This window comes from Thamnophis elegans, chromosome 3 (genome assembly GCF_009769535.1).
Source record: "Thamnophis elegans isolate rThaEle1 chromosome 3, rThaEle1.pri, whole genome shotgun sequence".
NCBI lineage: Eukaryota > Metazoa > Chordata > Lepidosauria > Squamata > Colubridae > Thamnophis > Thamnophis elegans.
Window position 1 is genome coordinate 126,976,859 of NC_045543.1, and position 20,797 is coordinate 126,997,655.

At 42.0% G+C, this 20,797-nt stretch overlaps 2 protein-coding genes across 2 annotated transcripts in view; both read left to right on the forward strand.

The window, feature by feature from the left end:
* Positions 1-8,732, forward strand: part of LOC116506725 (complement component C6-like) — a 56,992-nt gene extending 48,260 nt beyond the window's left edge. The window contains exons 15-18 of the mRNA XM_032214610.1: positions 779-970; positions 2,533-2,623; positions 4,575-4,816; positions 8,259-8,732. Of these exons, the coding sequence (XP_032070501.1) occupies positions 779-970; positions 2,533-2,623; positions 4,575-4,816; positions 8,259-8,434 (701 nt within the window). The 3' untranslated portion in view covers positions 8,435-8,732. The remainder of the gene's footprint in view (positions 1-778; positions 971-2,532; positions 2,624-4,574; positions 4,817-8,258) is intronic.
* A 1,059-nt stretch (positions 8,733-9,791) lies between these two features.
* LOC116506626 (complement component C6-like) overlaps positions 9,792-20,797 on the forward strand; it is a 38,111-nt gene continuing 27,105 nt past the window's right edge. The window contains exons 1-4 of the mRNA XM_032214452.1: positions 9,792-10,421; positions 15,292-15,451; positions 18,117-18,273; positions 18,987-19,131. Coding sequence (XP_032070343.1) covers positions 15,309-15,451; positions 18,117-18,273; positions 18,987-19,131 — 445 coding nt within the window. The 5' untranslated portion in view covers positions 9,792-10,421; positions 15,292-15,308. The remainder of the gene's footprint in view (positions 10,422-15,291; positions 15,452-18,116; positions 18,274-18,986; positions 19,132-20,797) is intronic.

Genomic DNA, 20,797 nt, shown 5'->3' on the forward strand with positions numbered 1-20,797 from the left:
TCTGTAGCCACATGGATATGATGAAGAAATGAGAGCTGAATTGAGCAGCTTTGCTCTTCCAATAGCTCAGTCCAGTGTTTCTCAACTTTGGCAACTTTATGATATGTGGACTTCAACTCCCAAAAATTTCCAGCTAGCCATGCTGACTTGGGAATTCTGGGAATTGAAGTCCACATTTCTTCAAGTTGCCAGGGTTGAAAAACACTAGCTTAATCCAAAACTAGCCAACCACTTCATAGTCCAGTCCTTGTGATTAGTTCATGGTTCAGTTCAAACCCAGAAAATTGGTTTAACTGGATAATCTCGGTTAGATTAAAATGAGTAAATATACTGTTTGAATCAGAGGTGGTATTCAGAAGGTTCTGACCAGTTCTGGAGAATCGGAAGCGGAAATTTCGAGTAGTTCAGAGAACCAGTAAATACCACCTCTGACTGACCCCACTCCCATCTATTCTCTGCCTCCTGAGTCCCAGCTGATCGGGAGGAAATGGGGATTTTGCAGTAAGCTTCCCCTGAAGTGGGGAGGGAATGGAGATTTTACAGTATCCTTTCCTGCCATGCCCACCAAGCCACACCCACAGAACCAGTAGTAAAAAAATTTGAATCCCACCACTGGTGTGAATTAGTGTTTCAGTTTTCAGATTGGAGTTTTAAATAGTTAATTGTTTACATTTTTGACATAAAGCCATTAAAATTATTGAACTCTGTATTTAATTTTCAGCTCTTCTCTCATAGAATGGTAATCTCATTTTCCTCCCTCTCTTCCTTTTTTCCTGAGTATCTGCATGTCGCAGACCAGCAGCCTCAGATGTTGTCTCCATTTCCCCTTTTAAAAGTGAATATAACATTGGGGAAACAATCCGCCTAAGTTGTGCACCAACCTTTACGTTAACTGGCCATTCAGAGTACACCTGTGTAAGTGGCCCATCCTGGCGTCCTGCTGTAGTGAGACTGCTTACCTGTGAGAAAGGTTAGTAAATCGTTTATGTGACAGAGAGATTCACCTGTTTAATGTGGGGTTTGGAGCAGTGGGTTCAAATTCTCACTCAGGCATGCCACTTGGTGTGATATCCCTTTCGTGGCTGTTGAATGAATACCGTATTTTTCAGAGTATTAGACGCACCCTTTTCCCTCAAAAAAGGGCTGAAAATCTAGATGTGTCTTATACACTGAATATAGCATTTTTGCCTCCCCAAACCACACCCCCTTCACCCAAATGGCCATGCATAGCCTTTAGGAGGCTTCCAGAATGCTCATGGGGGCTGTGGAGGGCTGTTTTTTTGCTCAGTTTTGCTCCCCCCAGCCTCCAGAAGCACTCTATAAGCCTCCTAAAGGCTATGCATGCCCCTTTTTGACAAAAAATGGGCACATTTTTGAAAAAAAAAAGAAGGCCTTTTTTGCTTGTTTTTGCCCGAGGTTTTCCATAATTACGCTGGAACATACACACAAACACACACACGTGTGTGTGTGTGTGTGTGTGTGTGTTTGTGTGTTCATTCCAGCATAACTATGGAACACCTCGAGTAATTTCAACCAAACGTTGAACAGATGACTTACTCTCTAGAAATAAATACTGTGGGGATAAGACACCGCAAATACCCTTCATGGTGTGTGGTCTGTTAAGATACAGCCTGTTGTGCCTTAAATGGTGTCTACTGTACTGCCATAAAATGGCTTCTATTGTACAGTGCAGTGGAGTTGCCATGGCAATGGCTTCATAGTACTCCACAAGTGAGCTCCCTCTGGTAAGGGGGAAAATCCAACATTGGAAATTATGTTTGGTCCTGACATTTTACCCTATAAATAAATACCTGGGCAAAACCAAATTATCAACTAGTGATAACATAAAATACAAAGAAATATTGATAAATAAAGCAAAGTGATTATCCAAAAGAGATTTGAGGGGAATAAACTTCTCTTACAAACGCCTGTGAAACCTGAAAAGATTTAGTATAATATATATAGTATGCATACATCAAAACATAAATACCTTCAAGAGATTAAAAAAGTAACCAGCACACTTAATAAGCCTGAGGCATTTCTGGCTGTCTGTACTCAGGATGGCTCAGATGCTCTTCATTAGCTTGATTTTATACCCTACCATGCAAAACCTGGCTACCTTTTGAGTTATTTCAGGGCTGAGGATGGAAAGGAGAAATTGCTTATATTGATTGGTGAACCCTGCTTTGCTGTTCAGAAATGGAGTGATTAGAGCATTTTGGGGTTCTGTATAAAGGTGTCAATACAGAAGAACTTTCCACTCCAGAGCAATTGTATTTAGCAAATTTAATCTGAATTCAGGTGTCTATGTTAAATAATGCTTCGTTTTTGCTCTGGCCACTCCTACTTTGGGGGATGTCACCCATGGATGCTACTCAAAACTAAATATGAGCTTTGACTCCAAACAATTGTACATTGTGGTTTAACTCAATCCTGAAAAAGTCTCTCAAACCTTTATATGGTATATCTAATAGTATTCCTATGTGATAATGCTTCTTTTTTTTTTTTTTTGCATTCTTTATTCTCTTGCAGATGTTCATCTACATTCTCAAAGCAACTGCAAACCAGGAGAAAAGCAACTTGACTCCCAATGTGTGTGTATGGACCCTAGAGAAGACTGCAGGTAAATTATACAGAGAAAAGGGTTTCCCATGCCAGATGTTAAGACTTGTATCATCTTAAGAAAAGTTCCTGCTCCAACCTGTATCCAACTCCAAGATACTTCCCTTAAGTTTTTCTTCTTAATGGATCTTAGCTAAGAGCAAGTTCTTTCTTGGGAGAGAACTCTAACATTGTATAAAATTATCCATTTACATCCTGGTGTAGGCTTTCACAGACAGCATCAGTTAAGCCATGTTGGGCTTCAGGCAGTGGTGGGATCCAAATAATGTAACAACTGATTCTCTGCCCTAATGACCAGCTTGGTAGGCGGGGCTCGGTGATCATGTGATTGGGTGGGTGTCGCCAACTCAATGTCACTCACATTGATGGGCACTTTGCCTTAGCTGTTACAATGTAATCAGGGTTGATCAGAGAGGCAGTTTCTGTAAGTAGGGCAATAAAGATTAGGCTAGAAACAACACCAGAATGTTTCCTTCCAGCTTTCCTTACAAGATTAGCCCTGAAAAGTGGGGGAAAAACAAAATGAGATTTATTCCAACAACCAGTTCTTCGAACTGCTTAGAAAGTTAACATCCGGAACTGTCTGAATTTCACTGGCTTCAGGACTTTGTGACCCTGATCTAAAAAACATATTTCCTGACATTTCACCAGCAACTGTGATTGACCTCTTCAGAAACTCACTGGGCTCCTGCCTTTATAGCCAGGTGTTCCAATTGGTCAACAATATATTGCTCAGTATCAGACCACTTTGCATCTGAAGATGCCAGCCACAGTTGCCATGGAAACCTCAGGAAATCTGTTTGCTAGGCCACAGTCACTAAATTCTGAAGCCCAACCCTGCCCATTATCCACTTGTCTCTGTCCTTTGCTGAGGAAGGCTCCACACTTCACACTGGATTCACATGGGCAGGATCCAGATGTTTCATGTATTCCCTTTGATAAGGGTTGATACATTCCCCCCATATGGTATGTTCTCAGGCTTCCTCTGTCTCCTCCAAGCTCCCTCATCTCACAAAATGCCACAATCGCATCCACTCCCCCCTCCTGAGAAGTTGCGTATTGTTACACAACATCTTGCACAATGTCAACATGCCCTTATATTTGGTGATGCAGCTAGGATTGGAATGTACCATATTTTTGGAGTATAAGACGCACCGGAGTATAAGATGCACCAAGGTTTTGAAGAGGCAAATTGAAAAAAACAAGTTTTTGCACTCTGCAGACCTCCCAAAAATGGCTTGTTTTTCACAAAAATGGGCCCGGCCCATTTTTTTCCAAAAAAGGCAGGAGGCTTGTAAAGTGTTCCTGGGGGGTGCCCCCCCCCAAAGAATGAGCAAGAAATGGCCAATTTTTCTTAAAAACGGGCCCGTTTTTTGTCACAAAAAGGGCATGCATAGCTTTTAGGAGCTTTGCAGAGTGCTCCGGGGGGGGGCAAAATTGAGCAAAAAACAGTCCTTTTTCACTCATTTCTGCCCTCCTCAGCCCCCAGGGCTCCTAAAGGCTATGCACGGCCATTTTGGTGAAGGGGGTGGGGTTTCAGGAGGTAAAAAATGCTGTATTCAGTGTATAAGATGCACCCAGATTTTCAGCCTCTTTTTTGAGGGAAAAAGGTGAGTCTTATACTACGAAACATACAGTATATGTAAGTAAAACAGAGAAAGAGACTGGAGTTCACTTGTGAATATGTTGTTGCTAACCTATTTTATACCTTTTGTTTTGCCACCTTTTACAAATTTCTTCTCTAAACAGAATCTGGAAGTTAATGTCCATCTGATAATGAATAATGATAATCACTTCAGATTTTTTTTAAAATAATAACTTGGCTAACTTCCCAAACAGATGTTCCAAATGTGATAAACAATAATGAAAAAATGCTTCTTTATTAATCGTTTGCTTCATCCCTCTCTTAATCTTATGTTTACTTTGGCTTTGCAATTTCGGTCATTTGGCAGACACTTTTCTGAAGATGTCTGTGTCCTAGATGCCACTTCTGAACAAGCACTTACAAAGCCCAGCTGTCCATATTTGTCTGAAAAATGCCTGGATCAGCACTCCTTCCATTTCTTGCATTCTGGCCCCTGCCGGAGTGGGACCGATGTGAATTGGGCTAAGGAAAGGCTCAGAATTGCCACGGACAGCATAAAGAGAGAAGCTTGTGGCTATGATACATGTTACGACTGGGAGCAGTGCTCAGGTACGCATGGATGCACTAAGTTGTTGTTGTTCCTGGACCACATTTATGAAATCAGCTTAGTGGCAATTGATATGGTTAGGTAAAGGTAAAGGTTCCCCTCACACATACATGCTAGTCATTCCCGACTCTAGGGGGCGGTGCTCATCTCTGTTTCTAAGCCGAAAAGCCAGCGCTGTCTGAAGACATCTCTGTGGTCATGTGGCTGGCATGACTAAATGCCAAAGGCACACGGAATGCTGTTACCTTCCCACCAACTTGCATTTTCCCACTTCTTGCATACCTTCCCACTTCTACTTGCATTTTTACATGCTTTCGAACTGCTAGGTTGGCAGAAGCTGGGACAAGGAACGGGAGCTCACTCCGTTACACATTGCTAGGGATTTGAACCACGGAACTGCTGACCTTTCTGATCAACAAGCTCAGCGTCTTAGCCACTGAGCCACCGTGTCCCCTTTGATATGGTTAGGCACCCATTTAGGCCTCAAAATAATTTCAGGAAGTGGTCTGACTTCATCTGGCAATAATTTAGAGATGGTCAAATTCAATCTGGGGTCAGATCCTGATAGAAATCCAAAGCTTTGACCTCCCATTGACTGTGGTGAAATCAAAATATTCCTTCTCTTTTTCTTCTAGCATAACCCAGTTACAAAAAATGGTTAGAGCCACAATTTAACAAGATAAATGAATACAAACACAATAAACAGAATGCAATATCCTACCAGGATACTGAACAAAGGGATCACAGTTTAAGTGAAGAGAAGGCAAAAATTTACCAAAAGGGGTGGCAAGTTAGGGCAAAGGTTGGTTTGAAAGGGTAAGAAATTTGGAAGAGACCCAAAGGAGAAATGATTTCCCCCTCTTTCATTATGTCTCTCCATCATGGTACTTTTCCCACTCTCAATATGGTCTAGATAAGGAGCATCTCCAATATTACTCCTGGATTGTCAAGATTTGTTAGTTTATTTTATTGTTATTGTACAACTCATGCAACAAAATTAAATGCCATATTCAGTGTACATTATAATTATAAAAATAAAACACAAACACACATCCTTCACATTCAATACAATTGAATTGAAAACCAATATTGTATTAATATTGCACTATACAGTAGAATTCAATATAGTTACTGCCCTAGGACGGTTCCACCACAAAACCGCGGTCGACTAAAGCGCGCTCGACGAAACCGCATACCTGACGTCATCACAGCACGACGAAAAAAGCACGCTGTGAGTGCTAAAGCTAAAATTAACCCCTAAACCTAAACCTAACCCCCCGAAACCTAACCCTAAACCTAACCCTAAACCTAACCCTAAACCTAACCCTTAACCTAACCCTAAACCTAACCCTAAACCTAACCCTTAACCTAACGCTAAACCTAACGCTAACCCTTAACCTAACCCTAAACCTAACCCTAACGCTTAACCTAACCCTAACCCTAACCCTAACCCTAACCCTAAATCTAACCCTAACCCTAACCCTAACCCTAACCCTAACCCTAACCCTAACCCTAACCCTAACCCTAACCCTAACCCTAACCCTAACCCTAACCCTAACCCTAACCCTAACCCTAACCCTAACCCTAACCCTTACTTTAACTTGAATCAGCTTGCTTTCAAAGCGCTTTTTAAAGCGCCCTTTTTTCTCCGCGGTCGCTGTTGTCGCGCTGCTGATGACGTCAGCGACGCGCTTTAATCGGGCGCGCTTTAGTGGACCGCGGTTTTGTCGTGCCACTCCCTAGGACAGATAGCTTTTCAGCCTATTTGTCCTTCCTTTTATTACCCTGTACCGTCTGCCAGATGGTAATAGTTCAAGAAAAAAAAAGTGTGCCCAGGATGAGATGGATCTTTAAGAATGTTTTGAACTTTCTTTAGGCAGCGGGAGCTATAAAGCTCTTCCAAAGAGGGGAGAGGGCAACCAATGATCCTCTGGGCAATGATGTTAACCCTCTGGAGCACTGTCTTACCTGTCATTGTTCAATTGGCAAACCATACACAGATGCAGTAAGTTAGAATACTCTCTATGGTGCAGCGGTAGAAGGTCTCCAGCAGTTTTTCATTCAGTTGTTGTTTCCTGAGAAGCCTCAGGTAGTATATTCTCTGCTGGGCCTTTTTGACCAGTGCTGCAAAGTGAGTGCCCCAGGTCAGGTTCTTTTTTATGATAACACCCAGAAACCTAAAACTGGCCACTTGCTCCACTAGGTCTCCATTGTTAAGCAAAGGCTGGATGTCTGATCTAGTCCACTATAAGCTCCTTGGTCTGATATTAAAGCATATTTGGTAGCTGAGATCCGGACCCTCACCACTCTCCTGGCCTTCCGTAAAGCGACCAAGACCTGGATGTTCCGGCAGGCCTGGGGCTGTTGATTAATTTCCAGCCCCACCTGATGGAATGAATGTTGTATTAATTTTTAACATTGTATTTTTAAATATTTTAAATGTTTTTACTTTGTTGTGAGCCGCCCAGAGTTCCAAGGGAGTAGACGGCATACAAATTTTATTAAAGTTCAAATTATTAAAGAAAGCTGAACCAACTGATTTCTGGTTTAGCCACAAAGTAGAGCAAACTGGAAATATTCCAATTTACCTTTTGAGACGGAAGTGCTTGGAGGCAAGTGGTTTTTTTCCTCATTGGCGGGGAAATGTTTGTTAAAAAAATGTGTATAACATTCTATATTCCTTTCTCCCCAAAGAATTTTTCCCCACCCCTAAAAGGAAATGCAATGAAACTGCAAATTGAGATGCAGAAAAAAAAGACCTAATTACCATAATAAAAATTCATGCATGAAAGCTCAACTGGTGACTTTGGATATACTGGCAAGTACACTGTCCTTTCAAGATAGAAGAAAGACTAATGACCCAACAGGCAGGGTTATAGGCTATGAAAAATTTTCATTTCTAACATTCCCAAGCAGCAGATACAATGTTCTGCAGATCAGACCATAAGGTTTTCAGGATGGTCTGCAGCCCAAAAGGGATCATTTTTCCAATTCTTACAGGCATCCTTGGAAATCCCTTTTCTTTCCCACAAAACAACCATCCTGTACAAACTGCTACAACTGCCTCCAAGCACTTCCAACTAGCTGTATATATGAGTAGTCCTCAATTTACAATTGAAACCAGAATCTCTGTGGCTAAACAAGGCAGTTGTTAAGTGAATCACTCCTGATTTCATGACCTTTTTTTTGCCACGGTTGCTTAGAGAATCACTGCTGTTATTAAGTGAATTGTGTGGTCATTAAGTGAATTGGTTTCCCCTGTTGACTTTGCTTGTCAGAAGTCACCTGGGGAGGCTGCAAATAGCAGTCACCTGACTCCCCCCCCCCCCGGCCATTAAACAGGCCGATATTATTTTTACCATAATGTAAACGTTGTGTTGATGGATTGATACAGCTCTGAATATCATGTGACTAGAACTAAAAGCCATTTTCTTTCTCTTATAGAGCCACATGGTAAATGTGTTTGCTTGCTGCCTAACCAGTGCCCGCGTGGCGGGCAGCCCATTTCCTGCGTCCAAATGAGGACAAGAAAGATAACAGCAAACCTTTGCATGCTGGGAGCATTGAAGTGCTCCAATACGGACATTGTAATTTTACATGAAGGGAGCTGTCCAAACTAAAAGATGTCAGTTTTCCATTCCTGGACATCAATAGCATGAATGGCTGTTTTTTTTTGCTCTGGCCTTCCCAGATTGCTTTAATTCCAGCATCCGAGCATCTCGTTTCAGCCTTTCTTATTCGTGCCATCACCACACATCGGAAGTTCATGACAATTCCTCTTTTCTCCAACTGAGTAACTGAGCATGGATCACGTGCACAGCATACAAAGAGTTAGCAGTGCTTTGTTTCCACTGTTACAACCACCTTCTTGGCTCCTTTCATGGGATGGAATTCAGTTTTGAATAGCAAATGTCAGGAGTAAATGCCCGGTGTCCATTCCAATAATATGAGCTCTCTAAGATGGACCCTAAATTAAGAGGTGAGGTGGCGCAGTGGTTAGAGTGCTGTACTGCAGCCACATTTGCTGACTGTTATCTGCAGTTCAGCGGTTCAAATCTCACCTGCTCAGGGTTGACTCAGCCTTCCATCCTTCCGAGGTGGGTAAAATGAGGACCCAGACTGTGGGGGTGATACGCTGACTCTGTAAACCGCTTAGAGAGTGCTGAAAGCCCTATGAAGCGGTATATAAGCCTAACTAAAAATAAATAAATAAATAGCAGCTCTCCCTTCAACATGGCCGCAGCTTCTTCTTTACATTCTGACAAGCATTTTTGCACTGCTTTAAAACTCCTCCTTATCTCTTGAGCCAGCCAGCAATTCCAATGCATTAAAAAAAGGTAACAGGCATTTTTCTGCTTCCTTCCTGGTTTTTCCCACACCCCACCTGTTCTGTGGCCAGAAAGCCAAACAGTTCAAAAACAAACACAGTTCTCTTAGATCAGCTAAGGTGTGACAGTGGCATCTGAATATCTGCATTCCAACAAATTCAATCCCTTCAATCCACCATTTTTATTTATTTTTTAATCTGAAAGGAGAGGTGGAAAGCCCTTGACAAGCCAACAACCACTGATCTAAAATAGATTTCCCTCAACTATGTGTCCTCCAGATGTATAGAAAAAGCAAGTTCCTGAATTCCTTACCAATTTCAACATCAGTACAGATAATATTAGGGCAGATAGCCCAAATGCTGTGGCTGCTAATTTCTCTTCCTTACCAGGATACTTCTCGATTGAATACTATTATGTTGGTAACAAGAATTATTGGTAGTTGTAGTACAGTCAGGGTTGATAGACTGCTCTTTAGAAGGCCAGAGAACTGAAGATGAAACTCAAATACTTTGGCCACCCAATGAGAAGGAAGGACTCACTGGAGAAGAGCCTAATGCTGGGAAAGATTGAGGGCAAAAGAAGAAGGGGATGACTGGCTGGCTGGAGTCACCGAAGCAGTCAGTGTGAGCTTAAATGGATTCCAGAGAATGGCAGAGGACAGGAAGGCCTGGAGGAATGGTGTCCATGGGATCGCAACGGATCGGACACGACTTTGCAACTAACAAGTACTGATGCACCTGCAAACTTTCTCTGGCTTGAATTATCCTAATGTCTAATTTGAGGGAAGTTCTTAAATATCATGTTGGGAAATAATATTTTAATAAGACACAAATTTACTCTGAAATCACTGAGCTCAGTGAAACCTATTCTTTACTAAGCACATATACAATTGCAACCAAACTCTGTTATTTTTTAAAAGAGGTCATAACTAAGTTGTTATTTAACTCCTATGCTCAGGACAATCTATAGACTTTATTCTGAACAAAAAAAATTCGGCTCGATAATAATTACTCAGCATTAATCCACTGTAACCTTGGAACTGGCTTGGCTTAAATTTCCCAACTTTTTATTCTGTTAACACTTAACCAATACAAATAAATGGCTGCTGCAAACAGCCAACCACTTTTATTGTTTTTATGAGTCATCTCTTCAAAATAAGCATTGATATTTATTAAGAGTGGCATGTTTTATTGGAAGTGAAAGTAATCTATGCCCACAGTACTATTTCCATTGCTTTATTATGAGCTCGCCTTCCCATGAATGTTTTTAATCCAATAGGGTAAGTCTCACTTCTTTTACAATAATTTCTTATTATATGGGGCTATTTTGTGCACTACTGTATTTTAAAATCATTTTTAAAAGAATTGCTTTCCTGGATCAGCCCACCATTTTGTCTCTAGGTATGTAGCAATCTAAGAGTGACCTTTGATATATTTCTAGGGTGCATCCAAGTGTGGTGTAACCCTAATCTTTTCCTTTTTTTAATCCCAGCATTTTAATTTCTGTCCCTTAAAGGAAGAGTTTCTATTTCAGTGTCATTTACTGTATAGGCAATCCTTGTTTAACAACCCTAAATGAGACCAGCAAATCCATTACTAAGTAAGGTGATTGTTAAATGAAATATCACCCGATTGCCATGCTTAGAGAATCACCTCCAGTTATTTAGTGAGTTATTACCATGTTTCCCTGAAAATAAGTCAGGGTTTTATTTTCTTTTGACCCCCCCAAAATAAGCACTTGGCTTATTTTCAGGGAGGTCTTATTATTTTTGAGGTGCAGGGGGTGGTGAGTGTGGTCACTTCATGGCTGCTGCTGTGTTGCAATATTTTCAGGGAGGGCTTATTTTCATGGGAGGGCTTATTTTAGCGCATGTACTCAAAAGCCCGATTGGGCTTATTATTTGGGGAAGTCTTATTTTCAGGGAAACAGGTTACGCACTGTGATTTGCAATCTTCTAATATCTTCTTCATGGGTTTTGCTTGTCAGCAGCTAGCTGGAAAGGTTGCAAATGGAAAACAGATGATTGAGGAATCCTAAATGCAAAATAGTTCCCAAGTGCCTGAATCATGATCGTGTGATTGCAGAGATGTTGCAAGGGTACTAACTGCAAGGACTGGTTGCAAGTCACTTTTTTTTCCAGCACCATTGTAACTCTGAATGGTCATTAAATGAATGGTTGTTAAGGAAGGACTACCTGTACTAGTAAACTCTGGTAGGGAGTGCCAATAGAAAAGACAAAAACATGATATTAGCACGCTTGGGAAAACCCTGAGATTTTCAAATATATGTCTGTGGGTAATGCAATATATGTATTTTCTTCCATCGAAAGAAGTGACACTTGGTCGTGAATGAAATGGTTGGAAAACATACTTTTGTTTCAAAAATCAGGGTGCAACATTTAATTGCAGATTTTACTAGTAATCGCTATAATTCAGTGTAATAATTATGCTTTTTAAAATTATGAATGGCTAAGAGCTACCCATTTTGGCTCTTACTGGAACTCCCATGAATGGAACTATCCTTTCGATTTAAGCTGTCTCCAGCATATAATTTGTGTATTTTTATTGCTGCTGCTGTTCTTTAATGTGTCTTGAGCTTCATTTGGAGGTCAAACATACATTTTCATTGCTTATAACATTGATTTTGGTAGTATTTTGATCCTGCTGAGTATCCATATACTCTGAGAAGCCAAACTCCATGTTCAGAGGTAACAGAAACATGTAGAAGAAGCCATCTTATTCTGTGACGCCTGTTCTTCCGAAGACAAAATCTATATCCCTTACACAGCATCGCTGTTTTATCTCCTTCTGTTCTGTCATAAAGTGTCAAGATTTATGTTTACTGTCTGGTTTATTAAAAGATGGGAGGTTTTAGCTGCATGTCAAGCTACACACTGGGTAACGTATAGTCAGGACAGAATGTCAGCTATAAACGTATTGTTCTAGAAAAGGTGTATGTTCTAGTACAATTAACGTATCTAGCTATTCATGGAATGGTAGAACTGAATGCTTTCTGAAGTATTTATGCAACTGGGTAAACACAAGCTATATACACATATTGTATATAGAAACACAGGTGCACTTATTTCACCTCCATTTACCATCCTGGCATATCATTTAAGACAAATATTGACAGATTGGAACACATCCAAAGGAGGCTAGCAGAATAATGGAAAGCTGGAATGAAGCCCTGCAAGAAATGATTGAATGCTTTCGATATAGAGTATTTAACCAGGGAATAAAATCATGAAAAGATAAGGTGATTGTTATGTTCCAGCATTTGAAAAGCTGCCATACAGTTGATAAGACAGAATTGTTTTCAACTGTGCCAGGAAACAAAATTAAAACATAAAATATGCTTTAATTAGAGATTAAAATTTCAATGAAACATTAGGAGAGACATGGAAACAACTTGGAAGTCTCAAACAGTGGTGGGATCTTCTTTATTAGAGATGTTTAAGAACATACGTTCATTTGTTGAATGGTCATCTGCAGAGATCTGGTCCTTTGCTGCACTCAAGAAGGTCCTGGAGATACTGCCAAATTCCTTCCAAATACATCGAACTGCAATTTTGCGATTCTGTGATTGGTCACCAAATACTGTGTTTTAGTATTTGGTACTAAATTTAGTATTTAGTATTTAAATATTATCTCATATTTTTCAGTATCTTTTGCAACATTACTCTCTGTGCCCATCACAAATTAAATGGGGCATTTCAACATGTTTGGGATGCCCAGCTGAAGACTGGATATTTGGAAACAAGGGTGCCAAGAGTTACTCAGTTGCAAAAAAAGACTTCAGAAATCATTTGTTTTTTACCATTCTATGGGTAATTTGATGATCTGATTGTTCTACCCAAACTGCTCAGCTTATTTTTGGGAGAACAGTCAATGCAATTTTACAATGGAATAAACTTGGGAATATTGGGGAATCTTCTTTCCTAGTTATTTTCCAGAGGAGGCTGGGTCAGTTTCTGTTTAGGATGCTTCAGGGCTAGTTCTCACACCCAAACTGTTTCCTGATGAGAGCAGTATAAAAGATGGCTTGCATGTATATACAGTCTATCACAGATATTGCTCCCGGGGAGAAAGGCTATGGCAAATCTAGAGAGCATTCCTAAAAAGCAGAAACATCACCCTGCCAACAAAAGTGCATATAGTCAAGGCCATGGTTTTTCCAGTTGCAATGTATGGCTGTGAAAGTTGGACCATAAGAAAGGCTGAGTGGAAAAGAATTGAGGCCTTTGAACTATGATGCTGGAGAAGACTCCTGCGAGTCCCTTGGACTGTAAAGCAATCAAACTGGTCAGTCCTAGAGATCATCAAACTTGATTGTTCTTTAGAAGGCCAAATCCTGAAGATGAAACTCAAATACTTTGGCCACCTAATGAAAGGAAGGACTCACTGGAGAAGAGCCTAATGTTGGGAAAGATTGAGGGCAAAAGAAGAATGGGATGACAGAGAATGAAGTGGCTGGATGGAGTCACCAAAGCAGTAGGCGTAAGCTTAAATGCCCTCCAGAGGATGGTAGAGGACAGGAAGGCCTAGAGGAACGTTGCCATGCGTCGGACACGACTTCGCAACTAACAATAACAACAATAACAACAGATATAGTCTTGTCTGTTGACTCATTGGTGGGAAGCTGTAAGGAAGTTGGGATGGAACTGAACACAGAGATAATATATATAGCTCTTGCTTATGTGATCCTGCCAAGTTGAGAAAGGCTTAAAGGAATCAAAACTAGGATCTTGGACCACATCTCATACCCATGAATTTAATTTTGATTCCAGATATGAATTGTAACCAACAACTCAGAGATGTTTGCAGTGAGAAAAAGTCAAGATGACAATTACAATAAGCACACATAAAAAATGGGCACAGCTTGGACTGCACCTTTGCAGATGTCATTTGACCTTATCATTACATGGATACTTCTGTGGGATCTACAATTAAATGTTGCCCTGTGAAATCTTCTCTTTCCGGTTTAAAAAATGAACAGTCTTGACAATGAGACATTCTGAACTTTCTGCTATTTACATTTCTTTCTACAGTGCCCTTTTCCCAGCTATTCTATTTTCATTTCTCATTCAGGCAACCATCTTGTTGTTAAGACCTGCCAATGAATGTATTTATTGATCAGACTTTTATCTCACCTTTATTACTTTTATAAGTCACTCAAAGAGCAGAGAACATACTTAATATTCCTCCCTCTTCCTGTTTTTCCACAACAAAACCCTATAGGGGGATTGGACTGAGAGAAAATGACTGGCCAAAGTCACTAAACTCCAGTCTCCCGGTTTTTAGGCCAGCATCTTAAACACTAGACCAAACTGGATTCTTTGAGGTTGTAAAATAGCAATAGCAATAGCAGTTAGACTTATATACTGCTTCATAGGGCTTTCAGCCCTCTCTAAGCGGTTTACAGAGTCAGCATATTGCCCCCAACAATCCGGGTCCTCATTTTACCCACCTCGGAAGGATGGAAGGCTGAGTCAACCATGAGCCGGTGAGATTTGAACAGCCGAACTGCAGAACTGCAGTCAGCTGAAGTAGCCTGCAGTGCTACATTTAACCACTGTGCCACCTTGGCTCTAAAACTGACATGATCTATCCAAAATCAGAAAGATAAGATTATTCATTTGTGCAGTTTAAGATGTATGAATATCCACTTCTATAATTCTCCCATCAGCCACGTTTATTGTGGAATTCTGGGACTTGAATTCCACATGTCTTAAAGCTGCCAAGGTGGGGAAATTAGATATTCTGTAAATGAGCTGCCAGTCATGTAATAAAAACATCACTTTAATAAATTGTTCCCTTACTGCAGTTAACTTCATCTCTCCCGTTTCATGTGCTCTTGAATAGTTTTTACAATTTTTAATGATTGTTTTTATATGTGCTTATTGGTTTTCTTTTTAATTAAGTGCTGACTGCTGCCTAGAGTCACTCTTTTTTAGATGGTAGCTATGCAAATATGATAATTAATAATAAAAAATATTATTATTATAGAAATGAAGTCCAGATATTTAATGGCATACAATTATTTTCAAATCCATAATGTGAAGTGTGATTGATTTGGGATCTTTATATATTGTTGTAAATTATTATAATGTAATATATTATATATTTCTAAGGACACATCCTTTGTAGCTTGATATTTTTTAGCCATGAAAAGAGACATCTTCATATGTGTTATCCTTCTGAGCCTTGTAGTTGAAAAAAGTTTTGGATGTTTCTGTGATCATTATCCATGGAGTTCTTGGTCCACATGTTCAAAAACTTGCAATTTTGGGACACAAAGCCGAACCAGGTTGGTACAAAAACAAGGAGATTTTTTTTCCCCTGTAAAAATAGGAGCCATCATTTCCACTTGATTAAGAAGACATTTAAACTTGTGTTCTAAGGATATTATAGACAAACATATAAATGTTCTTGTTTTCCCATGATAACCAAAGGAAGAGGAAGTAGGGGGAAATGTTGGAAGATTGAAAAGTGTTCCAATATCTAAGGGGTGGTGTGTTTGCGTATGTGTGAGTGTCAACCTTTTCTCTAAAGTACCTAAAGGAGAACAAGAAGCAATGGATAGAAACTAATCAAGAAGAGAACCAACCTAGACAAAGGGGAAAAATCCTGACAGAACAGGAAATTCATCAGTGGAACAGCTTGCCTCTAGAAATTATGGGAAATTGTGGAGGTTTTTAAGAACTGATTGGACAGTCATTTGTCTGAGATGGTATAGGGCCGTGATGGGACATGGAGCCATTTCTTAGGGCACGCGAGGCATTGCCCTGTCAGCTCCAGCGCAGTTCGGGAACAAACTTCAAGTTTGCATGTTTGGCCGGAGGCTTCAGGACAGGGTCTAGGACTTTTTGTCTCCTAGTCTTGGTTGCCCCTGATTCTCCACAGCCGTTTCTTCTGAGGAGGTGGAAGGAAGGAATTCTTTAGAGGACGAGAAAGGACAATTAATATAAATCCAATGGAAGGAGAGAGGCTTAGAAGATTTTGCCAAAATGCCTTCCCCCCCCCGCTCCCCCCATATTGCCTCCTCCCCCCCATCAATACAGGGCTCCCCCCTCCCATCAATACAGGGCTTGGTGCTCCTTCTTCACAGCCCACAGCTATGGGTGCCTGCAAAGCCAGGCTGGAAAGAAGGAGAAAAGAGGGGGGACTCTCCAAGGGTGAGCAAATAAAAAGACATGCCGAAACATCTGCAGCTGCTGTGGCTGCCAAACAGGATGCCCCCATCTCTTTGCTCCCTGGCATGCTTGGTTGAGGTTCCCCAATCTCTCTCCCCCCCTCTCTCTCTTTCTCTTTCTCTCTCTCTCTCTCCACCCCCCATCCCCACCCCACCAATGGCTCAGCATGAAAAACTGGGAGGAACTGTGCAGAGGAAAAGGAGGAGGAAGGAAATGGGGGAGAAAGAGAAACAGAGAAAAAAAGAAATGCAACAGAGAAGATACTGAGCCCCGGTGGGCTTGCTTTTAAGAAAATGATTTGGGGGCTTGGACTTGGTGGTGGGGCAGAGCGGGGATGAGAAGGAAGGTTCAATAGATCCAAGGATTAAATGAAACAGCAGAGAGAGTTGTGGGTGGTGGTGGTGGTGGTGGTAGAGGACGTCAATTCCCGTAGGCTGTGGGTCACAGTGTTTGCGCATGGAAGGCAGGAAAGCGCCCAGCTCTCAGCTGGTTGAGCTTCTACTTTTCCTCCTCTATGTTTTTTATGGCTTTGGGGAGGGAGTCATTAGGTTCTCATGTGTCCCCCACCCCCAATCGCCTGCCCAACAAAGAGAAGTTCTGAAAGTGCCAGCAAAGGTGGCGAGGAGAGTAAAGTAAGATCCTGTGTTAGAAGATCCCGAATGAAGTTAGAAAGGCTGGGTCCCAAACCAAGGTGGCTTAACTGGAATGGGGGGAATAGGGGGTAGCGCTTCCCCAAGGACCCGCTCTCCTTTCCCCTCCTGGGATCACCCCCTTTCCCCCCAAAAGCAGAGGGACTCAGTATTTAGATGGAGCAACTCCCAAACTCCCCACTTTGTGTGTCACTCTTTCTCTGCCCCCCCTCTCTCTTTCTCCCCCATTTCTTCCCCCCTTTCCTTTCTCCTCCTTTTCCTCTGCACGGTTCCTCCCAGTTCTTCATGCTGAGCCATGGGGGGGGGGGGGACAGAGAGAGAGGGAGAGATGGATTGTGGGGAGCAAAGAAATGGGGGTGTCCCATTTTGAGAAGCCTCCCATCACAAAACAGCTCTGAGAATGGGAAAGTCCTCCCTTCGCAAAACAGGGCTGAGAAGGGGAAAAAGAAGGTTCCTCTCTCTCAATGCTGTTTTGAGATGCAAGGCATTTCCTCCCCCTTTGGGATGTGAGGCCAAAAGGGGGGACATTGTGCGCGCATCCGCAGGGTGAGCACAGGGGTGGGGGTCATGTGCGTATGCACGGGGGATGTGGAGGGGATGGGTTGTGTGAGAGAAGCATTGCATTATGGGTGTGGGCACGCAAGCATGCACGACAGCACACATGTGTGTGCTTTTGGCACCCGAGGAGGTTAGCCATAACTGCTATAGGGTCTTCTGCTTGAGCAGGTGTTGGACAAAAGACATCTAAGGTCCTTTCCAACCAGTATTCTTGTCTGTTAAAGGAAAGGCTTATATTAATCAAAACCTGAGCCAATGCTTGGTTTGAGATCTTCCAAACTCACTTTTCTGCCTCTCTTCCTTTTGAGAGAGCAGTAGGAATAGATAGCATGAAGCTCTTCGTGTGATAAGATTCCTCTCTGGTTTGGGATCCATCCTCACAACAATGAGCTTTATACCTACATGTGGCTATTTGCCATGCCTGCTAACCCTTGTGATGCTTGCTAAATGCTAAATGGATGACTAGATGGAGTACATCTCTGCAGCATAGACAAAAGTAGCATCTCCCCATCTTCATTTTCTTTCATTGTCATAAGATTCGGGATGAACGTACAATATCTTCATCTTGCAGGGCAATAGTGCGAGATGATTATTATAATAAGAATTTTTGTGACCAACTGTGCCAATGGGCTGAATCTCGGGCTTGTAGCCAGCAAGCATGTCCCATCAACTGCCAGCTTGGTGACTGGGAAGAGTGGTCAGAGTGTGACCCATGTGTTAAAAAACAGGTAATTTGATCATGAGATGTACAGGGGTGAGAAACTTTTAGCAGGCAGTTCTCTGCCCAGTTGCCGGGTGGGCATGGACATGGTGGGTGTGGCCTTGTCAGCCTCCTGCATCACAGCATTGGTGTGTGTGTGTGTGTTTCCCCTCTCCAGGCTCCAGAGGCTTTCGTTGAGTCTTTGGAAGGGCGAAAACGGCCTCCCCAGGCTCCAGAGGCACTGGAGGCCAGAAATGGACCCATTTCTGGAGTTCTGGGGGGGGGCAGTTTTTTGCACTCCCCAAGCCTCTGCGCACACCCTGCACTTATCTGCATCTAAAACAGGCCCCATGGGGACTCCTGGGAGGGGTGGGGTGGACGGGGCCAGCCAGGAGTGGGATTTGAGGGTTCTCCAAACTGCACAGAATCTAAGCTAGAGGTTGTCCCGAACCCCTGCGACCCCGCAGCAGGCCACCCCTGAATGAGAAGGAGCATAGTTGCCTCTGTTTTCAGCATGCATTCAGAAATATGGATGCAGAGGGACCATAGTTTTTTAAGATACACAAAACTCCAAGTCCTAGTTCTATCTCCTGCATCAAGTACCAGGTTCTACCTTCGTATGATCTGCTAGCAGAAAAAAAAAAGTCTCTCTGCAGCTGAAATTTTAGATGAGGTAAGCAACTGTGAAACCCCCATTAAGAAAATTTGTTTTTCTTGTTTGCTTCCCATTTTGCCTTTTAGTTCCGTGTCAAGTCTCTGCTACAACCATCTCAATTTGGAGGTCAGGATTCTTGTGGGCCAATGGTGGATGACCGGCCCTGTTTTCCAGAAAAATTATGCAACGTAGAGGAAGTGAACTGTGGAAATAAGTTTCAATGTGATAACGGTAATCCCTGTTTGATTATCTTTACGGTCAACTACAATAAACATTCAATTTAACCAGGGGAGCCTGAGGGGAGGAAGTAAAAAGTAAAAGCAACAAAAGAAAAAAACACCAAGATGATGGTCTCAACCATGCAGTTGAAACGCCATTCTCTTTTACTGGTGGGAAGGATTGTGTTGTTGTGGCTGCCACTATCTTGGCTCTTCTGGATTTAACGGATTTTGGTTAGCTGATTTAAGACACATTAGGAATAACACTTAGACTTATATATCACTTCACAGTGCTTTGCAGCCCTCTCTAAGTGGTTTACAGAGTCAGCATATTGCCCCCCAGCAATCTGGGTTCTCATTTTACCCATCTCGCAAGGATGGAAGGCTGAGTCAACCTTGAGCCTGGTGAGATTCGAACTGCCAAATTGCAGGCAGCCGACAGTCAGCAGAAGTATCCTGCAGTACTGCATTCTAACTACTGCACCACCATGGCTCTCAGACAAATATGAAAATATGTATCATGCATAAAATATATATCCATAATATATGCTAAGCGTGGCACGACATAACCGCGAACGTCAAAAGCGCGCCGACTACACCGTGGCGCTAAAACCGCGATGTCAAAAGCGCGCCGACAACAGCGCGCCGACAACAGCACGCTGACAGAAGCACGATTTAACTTAAGGTAAGGTTTAGGGTTAGGTTTAGGGTTAGGTTTAGGGTAGGTTTAGGGTAGGTTTAGCGTTAGGTTTAGCGTTAGGTTTAGGGTTATTTTTAGGGTTATGTTACAGCGCGTTTCTGTCGGCGCGCTGTTGTTGCGCGGTTTTGACGGTGCGGTTTTGTCACCGCACTTTAGTCACACGCGCTTTAGTCTACCGCGGTTTTGTGGTGGAACCTATGCTAAGTCCCATTCCCATTTCACACAAGTTTAAAATATGTAAAACGAATAAAATAAATATGTATAATACCCAGGGATGGGTTTCAAAATTTTTTACTACCAGTTTGGTGGGCGTGGGTAGGTGGGGGGGGATGTGACTGAGTGGACGTGGCCAACTTGACATCACTCACGTACATGCACACTTAGTCACATGCCCCCCCCCCCATCCACGCCCACCGAACTGATGAAAGTTTCTGTTTTGCCAGTTGGGAGGCTGACAAAGAAGCTCCGCTTTCCCCACCGCCACTGCTTCTACAGCGCCAAATGGTCCGTGCCCCCCACCTACACACGACCCAGGCTGCCAAACCACTACCAGTTTCGCTGAAGCGGTCTGAACTGGTAGGAACCCACCTCTGATAACATCCCATTCATTTTTAATGGAAATTATTCTTAAATGGGCATCCCTTTCCCTATAATAGTCCATTAAAAGAAAGGTTTCCTGTTAATCATTCTTTAAATTCTGAACTTGAAACTAATAAAATATGGTTCCAACCTCAGGATGTTGAGATACGATTCCTCTTAGGTGGTATCAAAAGCAGTTACATGTTTTCCCCAAGCAACCCAAAGGACTCATTTGCCAACTTGTCCTTTCTGTGCTCATTTAGATTTAGATTATATATATATAATATATAATAGAAATATAATAGAAATATATATATATATTTCTATTAGATTTTTACAACCCCCGGTATGCCCAAATATGGGAGGAAGATCACTACTTCCATTCTCTGTCCTTTGGCTT